This window comes from Crinia signifera, chromosome 3 (assembly GCF_055691185.1).
Source record: "Crinia signifera chromosome 3, ASM5569118v1, whole genome shotgun sequence".
Taxonomy (NCBI): domain Eukaryota; kingdom Metazoa; phylum Chordata; class Amphibia; order Anura; family Myobatrachidae; genus Crinia; species Crinia signifera.
The window spans coordinates 190,508,452-190,520,489 of record NC_139219.1 but is presented as its reverse complement, the minus strand read 5'-3'; the positions used below and the strand labels follow the sequence as shown (position 1 = coordinate 190,520,489).

At 41.3% G+C, this 12,038-nt stretch overlaps 1 protein-coding gene across 1 annotated transcript in view; it reads left to right on the top strand.

The window, feature by feature from the left end:
- Positions 1-12,038, top strand: part of RWDD2A (RWD domain containing 2A) — a 21,059-nt gene extending 9,021 nt beyond the window's left edge. The window contains exon 3 of the mRNA XM_083177140.1: positions 10,707-12,038. Within this exon, the coding sequence (XP_083033266.1) occupies positions 10,707-11,375 (669 nt within the window). The 3' untranslated portion in view covers positions 11,376-12,038. The remainder of the gene's footprint in view (positions 1-10,706) is intronic.

The following is a 12,038-nucleotide window of genomic DNA, read 5'->3' as shown; positions in this document are numbered from 1 at the left end:
CACTTTTAATCACATCTATAGATATCGAAGCCCTATATAGGCTGACAGAAAATATTTTTGTAACAATATAATAATATAGTAATATAATTACATGACACTCAATATATCCAGACCCTCATAAGAACCACTTAAGTTCGAAATCCGCATTGAGTCCTCGTGGATCCAAGGTCCTCAATGCGTATATCGTTTTCATTTCTGATTTGGCTAACACAGTGTCTCTGTCACCATTCCTCCACTGAGCTGGAATCAGTTGAATGCCACAAAATGATATCAAATGATTAATATCCTTGTTATGTGTGGTTTTGAAATGCATGGAAACATTATGTGTCTCCATGCCAAGTCTAATGTTTCTAGCATGTTCTGCGAGTCTGGTTTTAAGCATGCGGGTTGTTCTGCCCACGTACTGGCTCCCACAAGAACATTCCAAAAGATAAATACAGTATTTTGAATTGCATGTAATGAAGTCCCTTATTTCATAGGTCTTTCCTGTCTGATTGGACTTATAATGTGTTTTTTTGGATACATCACTCTTGCACAGTTTGCACAGACAACATGACCCACATCTATAAAATCCTTTTGATTTTACATTTCCCATGAGATTTGGGGTGTTGATGGCACTCTGTACCAAAGCATCTTTGATATTGTTGGCCTTACGAAATACAAATCTAGGTTTCCCTTCTATTTGTTCCTTCAGTAAGGGGTCTTTAGTTAGTATTCCCCAGTGCTTTCTAAATACAGTCTCAATCTGTTTATGGTGATTACTGTACTGAGTAATGAATGGTATATTACATTTTCCACTCTCTATAGGGTCTTTTTTTATCACATATCATCCTTGACCTGTCCTTATTTCTACTAATTTCTCTAGCAACCTGTACAGTAGATTTCTCATAACCTTTTGCCATAAGTTTATTTTCTAGGATGTCGGCCTGTTCTTCATATGTTGTAATTTCTGTGCAGTTACGCCTAATGCGTTGAAATTGGCTGTTAGGGATGCTCTTGAGCCAATTATGGTGATGGTTGCTAGTGGCTTCAATAAAGGAATTACAATCCGTTTTTTTGACGTAATTACTAGTTTTCAATTTATTATCCTGCACATATAGAGTGAGGTCCAAAAAATTTACCGCCTCCTGGCTGATATCAAAGGTCAATACAATATTTAGAGAATTGGCATTAAGATGATCACAGAAGGACTGCAAGGACTCTTCGTCCCCATCCCAAATAAACACCACGTCATCAATATAGCGCCGCCATGTCACCAGGTTTGCCCCAAGACTATGCCCACTCCACACCTGGTTGGTTTCCCACCATGCCATGAAGAGATTTGCATAGCTTGGGGCTACCCTGGTGCCCATGGCGGTCCCCTTTAACTGCATGTAAAAGTCATCCTTAAACCAAAAATAGTTATTCTTAAGAATAAGTTCCAAACCCTCTAATATGAAATTAATTTTCTCTCCATGAAAATGTTCCTTCTCAAGGAAAAAATTTTTGTTGCCTCTAAACCTGCTTTTTATAATTGTATACAGAGAGGTCACATCTGCTGTGACCAATCTGTAGGTGGGCTTCCATTCAAACTCCATAAACAACTTTATCACTGAAATGGTGTCTTTTAAATAGGATGGTGTTTTATGTACTAATGGTTGTAAGATGGAATCAAGGTAGTGAGACAAGTTTGACAATACAGACTCGGTGCCGGCCACTATCGGACGCCCAGGTGGTTTTTCCTTATTTTTGTGGATTTTAGGGAGTACATAAATAACCGGTATAGCCGGATGTTTAATCTGTATGTACTCCCTAACCTCTCTGGATATAACCTCCTTGGATAAATATAATTCCAACAGAACCTCCAATTTTTTATTGATGCCAGCAGTGGGGTTACCTCTCATCTTTGTGTAAGTCATCTTATCAGATAATTGCCGTAGGATTTCTGCATTATAGTCGTCTATGTCTAGGACGACTATACTGCCCCCCTTATCTGATGGCTTAATAACTATATTTTTATTTTCCTTGAGGCTTTTAATGGCTTGTCTCTCTTCTTTACTTAAATTATTATTTCTAATAGGTTTGGGGCGTATGTTTTCCAGGTCCTCTTTGACTAATTTTTCAAATGTTTCTACATAGCAACCTTTTTTATGCATAGGAAAGAATGTAGATTTACGTTTAAAAACATTGAATGGGCCTGCCGATTCTATAGTATCACATCCCTCCATGGTCTCTTTCTCCTTAAAAAATCTTTTGAGTGTTAATCGTCTGATAAATTTCTGTAAGTCGATGAATACTTCGAAGTCTCTGAGTTTGCTAGATGGTGCAAACTTTAGGCTTCTTTCCAAAACTTTTCTCTCATACTCAGTCAATACATAGCTGCTGAGATTATATATTATGGTTTTATAAATGGTTGCGTTAGAGTCGTTAGGGGGATCTATATTGTCTTTTATCATTTTGTTAGACTTCTCTACGGTCCTCCTAAGTTTTTTCATCCTTTTTTTATTTATGATGTTACCCCCACGTTTCCCTCTACTGGTTTTATTGAACTGCCCACATTTTATGGTCGATACCTTAGTTTTGGACGTTCCCCCAAAAAAGAGGGAGAGGGGTCTCTTTCACTCAAAGGTAAGTATCTATTTTGATTTTTTCTCCAGGTTTGATGGTTGTCTTGTCCTCTATTTTGCCTATACCTAAATTCCTGTCCCTCCTTTGGGTATGTATGCTTTTTATCTCTTTGGGGTTCCCTATAGTCAGTTCTTAGGTGTGGGCGATACTCCTTTGGACCTGAATCAGTCCTATTTCTTGAGGGTATCTCCTGTTGGCTATAGTTTCCCCTAGAATTAAATCGTCTCCTGGGGTTCCTAACAATGTAACCCGTATTTCCTTGTTCATTCATTTTTGGGGGATTTATTTCGGGGTTTTCATATCTTTCATTGGCTCTACTACGGTTATATTGATTCCTCATTTTTGATGTAGATTTATGTTCAATATTAGATGTACCTATTGTATATTTTTCCGCATAATTTATCTCTTTCCTAGTTATCTTTACCGGAGTTGTAATCCTCCTTATCACGCCAATATTTTTTTCATTTTTTAATTTTTAGTTCTCTTTCGTTCTTTTCAATTTTAGAGATTATTGCCTCCTCTATCACCTTATATTCTTTCTGTTTTGAATAAGGGTTAACTAGGGATTTATACGTGCTAATTTCTAGCTCTACTTCCTTTAATTCCTTTATTCTTTCCTGAATAATGAAATCCATTAGGGCCAATGAGCAGGAATCCAAAATATGGAACCACGCTTTCCTAAATTCCTCTGTTGCACTCACAAATGAGGAAACTTTATCAAGGCGGAGCCCTCTGGGTATTAATTTCTCAGCTTGATATTTTTCAAGACTGGCGATTTCCCACCAGATGCGTCCTTCTTTGAGTAATTTATTTGGGATGGGGACGAAGAGTCCTTGCAGTCCTTCTGTGATCATCTTAATGCCAATTCTCTAAATATTGTATTGACCTTTGATATCAGCCAGGAGGCGGTACATTTTTTGGACCTCACTCTATATGTGCAGGATAATAAATTGAAAACTAGTAATTACGTCAAAAAAACGGATTGTAATTCCTTTATTGAAGCCACTAGCAACCATCACCATAATTGGCTCAAGAGCATCCCTAACAGCCAATTTCAACGCATTAGGCGTAACTGCACAGAAATTACAACATATGAAGAACAGGCCGACATCCTAGAAAATAAACTTATGGCAAAAGGTTATGAGAAATCTACTGTACAGGTTGCTAGAAAAATTAGTAGAAATAAGGACAGGGCAAGGATGATATGTGATAAAAAAAGACCCTATAGAGAGTGGAAAATGTAATTCATTACTCAGTACAGTAATCACCATAAACAGATTGAGACTGTATTTAGAAAGCACTGGGGAATACTAACTAAAGACCCCTTACTGAAGGAACAAATAGAAGGGAAACCTAGATTTGTATTTTGTAAGGCCAACAATATCAAAGATGCTTTGGTACAGAGTGCCATCAACACCCCAAATCTCATGGGAAATGTAAAATCAAAAGGATTTTATAGATGTGGGTCATGTTGTCTGTGCAAACTGTGCAAGAGTGATGTATCCAAAAAAACACATTATAAGTCCAATCAGACAGGAAAGACCTATGAAATAAGGGACTTCATTACATGCAATTCAAAATACTGTATTTATCTTTTAGAATGTTCTTGTGGGAGCCAGTACGTGGGCAGAACAACCCGCATGCTTAAAACCAGACTCGCAGAACATGCTAGAAACATTAGACTTGGCATGGAGACACATAATGTTTCCATGCATTTCAAAACCACACATAACAAGAATATTAATCATTTGATATCATTTTGTGGCATTCAACTGATTCCAGCTCAGTGGAGGAATGGTGACAGAGACACTGTGTTAGCCAAATCAGAAATGAAAACGATATACGCATTGAGGACCTTGGATCCACGAGGACTCAATGCGGATTTCGAACTTAAGTGGTTCTTATGAGGGTCTGGATATATTGAGTGTCATGTAATTATATTACTATATTATTATATTGTTACAAAAATATTTTCTGTCAGCCTATATAGGGCTTCGATATCTATAGATGTGATTAAAAGTGCCTGTTCTGTCTGTATGTATAAATGCTAATTAGAGTCTTTTTACTTTTTTCTTTTAAATATTGAAAAACGAGTGAGAATCACTCTCCTGATGATCCCAGGAAATGAACTGCGTTCCACTTCATGCGGGTCATACACCGGAAGTGATGTATCCGGGGAAGCAAACTCCTACTTGCGTTCCACCTCAATTTCAGCTGCGCTCCATAAGCCGGATATCAGCAACCGCCGTGCTTCCGGCGTCTCATCCAACTATGCTGAGGGACGACGTGCGGATCACAGCCGTATACACGCTTCCGGGTATGCGTGTCAGTAACCAGGACATTCTGTCAAATTTGTCATTTCCGGAGGTTGATGTGATAGGCTGCAAGACGGCGCGCTGTTTGATTAGGGAATGTAGAAATCCAGTCACGGAGCAAGCTATTTATATTTGTGTACATTGGTGCAGTTTTATGTATTTCTGTGTTTTTATGCTTTTAAAAGAATGTGTAATTGATGTACATGGGGGATCAAGCAATATAGTAAGAATAGATGTTATTTTAATTGATGGGTGGATGCCGGGTTTTTTGCCCATCCAGCAGGGAGGAGGCAATAAACCCTCCCCTAAATCCTTGCTTCTGGGTATAAAAACCCCTAACCACCATTATGTAATTACACCCTGAGGAAGGACAATACCGTCAGAAACGCGTTGGTGTAGAAGGACGCTGGAGCCAGAGGGGACCAATATCTGCCTTTTCCATCTGAACATTTCATCCTACTCATCCCAGGTGAGGGGATTCTAATGTTATATTGGTTTACCTGGCAATAGCTCCTATTTTTACCATTACTATTTTTATCTTGTTTCGGATTTTGGATTTTAATATTTGTGGAAATAAACCGCTGAAAGAAAAATACCCACTACTCTCTTTGGTGTCCTGATCCGGGGGGAATCCTGATTTCAAAGAAACTGTTACGTGAACATAGGGACCATCACCCAGGTCAGTAACATTAACCTTTGGTCTTTGGAGGGATAGATGACCCTGGATAGGACATTTAAGGAACAAAGAAAACGCTATGTGCATATAGGGACCATCACCAAGGTCAGTGTGGTCCACTGAGGGTCTGCGTGAATTTTCAAAAAAGAACGTTTTAAAGGAAAATTTGGTGGAAGTCCAAGAGGAAGTAAAACCCTACATGGACTCATACCTAATAGAATAAGATTAGCGCCTGGCTACTATCCTCTTGTCTGGATTTGTGTATTGTGGTAGAGGAGTGGTGCTCCTTGGATAGGAACTGGGCAGCAGATCTTAGTGGCGCGGTAGAGTGGGGAATCTCTGTTTTACAAGTACGTTTGTAGAATGTTTATCACAGTAAGCATGTAAACGCATTTAAAACATTTTTACATTTGTAGAAGAAAGCTATATGGTAATTTTATAAGAGTCATGGTTTTTGCCAGAAAAATTCAGTTATAAGTGTTTTGAATATTAAAAAAGTCAAAGTAAAGGAAGACAGAGAACAACAGGTAGTAAGGAATAGTATGTGTATAGATACAAATGGTGGTACTAATTGTATACATAAGAACAGAGCTGATTGTTAGGAAAAGCTTTTAGTAATCTTTGGGGTCAAATTTGTTATTCAGTATTTGTGGGATACCTGACAATTTTAAGGATCCTCAGGATGTACAATGGAATAAGATCAGCAGATATTTCCAATATTTCTAAATACAAATTTATTGTAATCAGCAAAACAAGTTTTACAGATGAAATGTCATTGTACTAAAACACAGCAATCCATTGTAAAACAAATATATATTCGATTTTTAAATTATTATCCTAAAAAAAAAAACATCCTCTAAAATTTACTCACATATTAAACGTGTACTGCGGATGGAAGGAAGCTAGGTACTCTTTACCTAGAAGGGCGCCCATCGCGGTGATCGCGGGCATCGCGGGCAGTACATTATCGGGCGCGACGCGATGGCCGCGATCACCGCGATTTCCTATAGGGGTCAATGTTAAATTTAGTGGTGACCGCGATTTTACATTCAATGCTTCAATGGCCGCGATTTGGACATAGTAATCAATGTTAAATGGGCTACAGAGCCCAAATAGGCACAATTAACCCTTAAATGTCCCCCCAAATTTTTAACGCCACCCCATGATCCACACCAACCCGAAGCGTGGCGAGCGCAGCGAGCCCGCGAGGGGCGGCGGTACGCGTCCTCCGACCTTTTCATGCCCTACTATCCACGTCGGCGTGGAGTTGAGAATAGAATAGTGTGGCGAGCGCAGCGAGCCACCGAGGCCCGAAGCGTGGCGAGGGGACGCGGATACCTTCACAGTTATACGCGTCCCCTCGCGGGCTTCACAGGTGTCCGTGGCGACGCGGACACCTGTGAAGTCCGCGAAGGGACGCGTTTACCTGTGAAGGTATCCGCGTCCGCTCGCCACGCTTCGGGCCTCGGTGGCTCGCTGCGCTCGCCACACTATTCTATTCTCAACTCCACGCCGACGTGGATAGTAGGGCATGAAAAGGTCGGAGGACGCGTACCGCCGCCCCTCGCGGGCTCGCTGCGCTCGCCACGCTTCGGGTTGACGTGGATCGTGGGGTGGCGTTAAAAAATTGGGGGGACATTTAAGGGTTAATTGTGCCTATTTGGGCTCTGTAGCCCATTTAACATTGATTCCTATGTCCAAATCGCGGTCATCGCGGGCACCCGATTTTTATGTACCCGCGATTTACCCGCGATGCCCGCGATTTTTTACCCCCGACGCCCGTGATTCCAATCGCGGGCGCCGTTCTAGGTAAAGAGTACCGGAAGCTATTATGCAAATGACTTGTGTGTGTCCTCAAGCTTCTAAACCTCTTCTAAGAAGGGTGTCTATCAAAAAATGCATAAAAGGAACCTTTATCCAATAAAATATTCCTAGTTTTCTTTAAAACCCTGAATGATTAGCAGCCGCACTCAAATGATTTTACTTGCAGTACTAACTATGCTCTCTAAAGCACAACGCTCACTGCAGTGCAATTGCCAAACCAAACAATGATGCCAAATGCCAAAATACTTTCAATCAAGCACCTATGAAAATGTTTCATAGTAGGTTTGCTCACATCTGCAGCCTTTAGACACTCCAGAAAAAAAGAGGCGTTGTGATTTTTTATTTGAGACATTACTTTTCTAGACCATGTCAGGTTTGCCAACACCTAAATACCTATAAATATCACTGACTCTTCTAGACCAACATGCGCACCATTAATAGCCACTGGAAATATCGGCTCTACATGCTTCCTTATAAAAACAACCAGCAGTTCCTTAGTTTTCCCTTCATTTGAATATTGAAGGCTCAGCTTACTTACTGGATCCCCGGTTGATGTCTTCAGTTTATTTACCGGAATCCCCGGTTAACGTCTTCAGTTTATTGATCGGAACTCCTGATTCACGTCTTCAGTTTATTTACCAGAATCCATGGTTACGATTTTCAGTTTATTTATCGATATCCCTGATTCAATGCTTCAGTTTATTACCGGAGATCCTGCTTCAAGTCTTCAGTTCTTTACCGTTCTCGGGTCAAGCCATCATTTAATTTACTGGTATTTCCAGATTTAGTTTTTAGTTTCCCACCAGTATTTCTGATCCATATATTCAATCTGCATCCTCTAGAGCTTCTTGTCTGAGTTGCTGTTCTTACAGCCTGCTTACATCCAGTCTGGTGTCATTCCCACAGTCTGCTTTCATCCTCTCTAGCGGCTCCCAGGATGTCATGAGCAGGAGGCAGCGACCTGCCCTCCAGACGCAGCAAATTCTAAACCTCCTAGTGTGAGTCCCCGGGGAAGACCGCTGACTGGTTCGACCATGGGTCCTCAAACTGCGGCCCTCCAGATGTTGTGAAACTACAAATCCCAGCATGCCTTGCCACAGATTTGCTATAAGGGAGTGTTAAAACTGTGGCAAGGCATGCTGGAATTTGTAGTTTCACAACATCTGGAGGGCCACAGTTTGAAGACCCATGGGTTAGACTCTGTGCCCCTGCTTAGGGATCCTTGCCATCTACCAACTATAACTTGGTTGATGAAAAGGCAGTAAATTCATCCAGCTTCTTTCCTTAATACATCTATCAAAGCAGCTTCAAAGTTAAATCTAGAGCTGGATCCACAACCCTCGACCAGTGTGACATAGCATACAACAAATAATAAAGTAGTAGGGCTTCCTATTCCCTAAGTAAATAGGGTATTTGCATGAATTTTTACAGTATCAATTGTTATGTAAGATATACAGTTACTGTTGATGATTCGTACTATACTTAACTTTAAGGGGCAAATGTACTAAGTCTGTTATATAGATAAAGTAAAGAGAGATAAAGGGGTAGATGTATTATTTGGTGAGATTAGATTTTAGTGGTATCAGGTCACATAATGTATGAACACTCAGTGCTGCTGATCGTTCCAACACCTGTGGTTATCGATTTTGAATGCTGCATGTGTGGGTGCCCTATTCACAGCCACTGTAGTGACTGCTGCAGCTGGCGGGCTTTCGGCTGAATGTGAGATCTTGTGCATGCCCAGTGTAACTTTGTAACATGCCGGGAGAAGAGACACTGCACATCTGTGGTCTCTGACGGGGCTCACTGGACTACCGCGAACGAGCTGCTAAAACATTGTGCAAGTACTGCTTCCTGCTTCCCTGAGGTAAAGAGGCAAAGCAGGAAGCAATATACTAGCATGATCCTTGCCACTATAGTACATTTACCCCAAGGCCTGTCCTCCCCTAATTGCCATTTTATAGGCTGTGTCTGGAAAATGACAGGAGCTGGTTGTTGTTATGGTACTTGAAAGTAAATGTATGAAGCAGTGGTAAGAGTGCAGACATGTGCCAGTGGAGAAGATGCCCATTGCAACCAGTCAACATTAAAGTAACATTTATCATTTGCATACAATGTACGGTACTTGTTTCCTAGCACGGCCACAACGATTTAGATCGTTGTGGTCGGAAGATAAAAAATCGGATCGATCGCATCGCATGCGATTTGGTCGCATGCGATGCGACCGATCCGACCGACCGATTTTTCACCCGATTTTTTTTTTTTTTTCACCTGATTATTTTCAATTGCCCCCCCAAATGTTACTAAGTGGGCTAGACCCCACGATAGACGTCAACCCGAAGCGTGGCGAGCGCAGCGAGCCCGCGAGGGGCGGCGGTGCGCGTCCTCCGACCTTTTCATTCCCCTACTATCCACTAGGGCGTGGAGTGAGAATAGAATAGTGTGGCGAGCGCAGCGAGCCACCGAGCCCGAAGCGTGGCGAGCGCAGCGAGCCCCGCGAGGGGACGCGTATAACTTCACAGGTATACGCGTCCCCTCGCGGGGCTCGCTGCGCTCGCCACGCTTCGGGCTCGGTGGCTCGCTGCGCTCGCCACACTATTCTATTCTCACTCCACGCCCTAGTGGATAGTAGGGGAATGAAAAGGTCGGAGGACGCGCACCGCCGCCCCTCGCGGGCTCGCTGCGCTCGCCACGCTTCGGGTTGACGTCTATCGTGGGGTCATGGCGGGCACATAAAAAATGTGAAATGGGTCATATTGGCCCATTTCACCTTTTTTATCATTTTTCCCTATGTGAGATGAACTTAATCAAGTCCATCTCATCTTGTGCCATTATAATGGCACAAGACCGACGCGATCCTCCCGATTTCAATGTTAAAAGATTTTTTAACATTGAAGTCTATGGAAAAATCGGGTCAATCGGTCGGTCGCATCGCGGCCGATTTTAATTGGTCGCGACCGACCGATTGACCCGATTTCTGTCATTCAAAGGGAAAAAATTGTAAAAAATCGGCCACATCGTGAGGATCGTGTCCCTTAATTAAGAGCCACGATCACTCACGATTGTGGCCGTTCTAGGAAACAAGTACCCAATGTACTATTGTAAAGCGCAACGGAATCTGCTGCGCTATATAAGAAACTGAAAATAAATAAATAAAATAAAATGTGCACACCTCCACTTTATCACTGCTTCTTAAATTTACAGCACTATCTTCATTTACTTTATCTATCTCCAAGTACATATAGTATTCCCCCATATCTAATCATTCTGATATTTTTCTTCAGGAGAAAGCAGAGATGAACGTGTACCTTCCTCACAGTTATCCCACAAAAGAACCTCAGTTTTTTGTACGGTCTGGTGGTTTGGACAAGCATCAACACAGCATACTAAACAAATGCCTGGCGTCCTATATCAGTTCATTGGATCGGGGGGAACTCTGCGTCACAAATGCTGTACAGTGGCTGAAAGAAAACATATCTTCATACATGCAGAGTCCCAAGCATACCAATGAGCCTGAATTAGCTGTAAGCACAATCGCTGGTACTTTTCATCGTAAGTGGATCTACAGCCACCATATATACCGCCTGGAGTTACGGAAAAAGATCTTGGACTGTGCTGCACGACTCAACTTGACTGGCTTCTGCTTGACAGGTAAGCCTGGTGTGATATGTGTAGAGGGGATGAAAGAGCAATGTGAGGAATTCTGGCGTGATATCCGCTACCCTAACTGGAAACACATCTCATGTAAGCACAGCGAGAGCAAGGATGTGACTGGTTCCGTAGATGACTTGCGCCTCTTCTCTTCCTTTGAAGAGTTGACATTTGCTGCACATGGAGACTATGGACTCCGGAACGATTACCACATGGACCTTGGGCAGTTTTTTGAATACCTCCGACAGCACCATAGTGAGCACATCTTTCAGATTTTATTTGGTATTGAGGGGAAATCGTAATGTGTCAAACTAGGTGTATACTTATTGTAACGATAATAAAGGTAAGAACTGCAGGAAAGCCAAATACACATAAGTGTTTTATTGTAATTACATTTTAACTATCCCAAATCTCAGTTTTCAGAGACAATACAACCCTGCTACCAACAGAGCTGCTATACGTAGACTGCCTAAACCTAATATCATGTGGCAATTACTGAACCTCTATCTACTAAAAGTGTTACTGAAAATATTTGTTCTTATTCATCCCAACTCATTGACAGTTCTTATTTATCCCTTACTTGGTCCATCCAGACACTCGATAGACCTAATCTATACAATTAAACAGCAAAAACATCCGTATTTAGTTATTACCCATGATGCAAAAAAGTTATTGTTCTAGATCGCTAAGGCATTTACTCACAGGGAAATTCTTAAACAGGTTCTCCACTTTCAACCAACAGAAATAATTAGTTATTGATTAGCACCATGTTCTTATGCTCTTCAAACTGGAAATAATTTGCTCCCCTGGTTACATATTTGATCATTGTTTAGGTAATACATAATGTATAAATAATTTTCAAAAAGTATTATATCTGCAATCTGTGTTTTGATGAATCTGTCAGCCCCTGAGTTATTTTTTGGAAAGAAAAAAGTTTGAAAAATGCATTGAAGTATGTTTTTTTT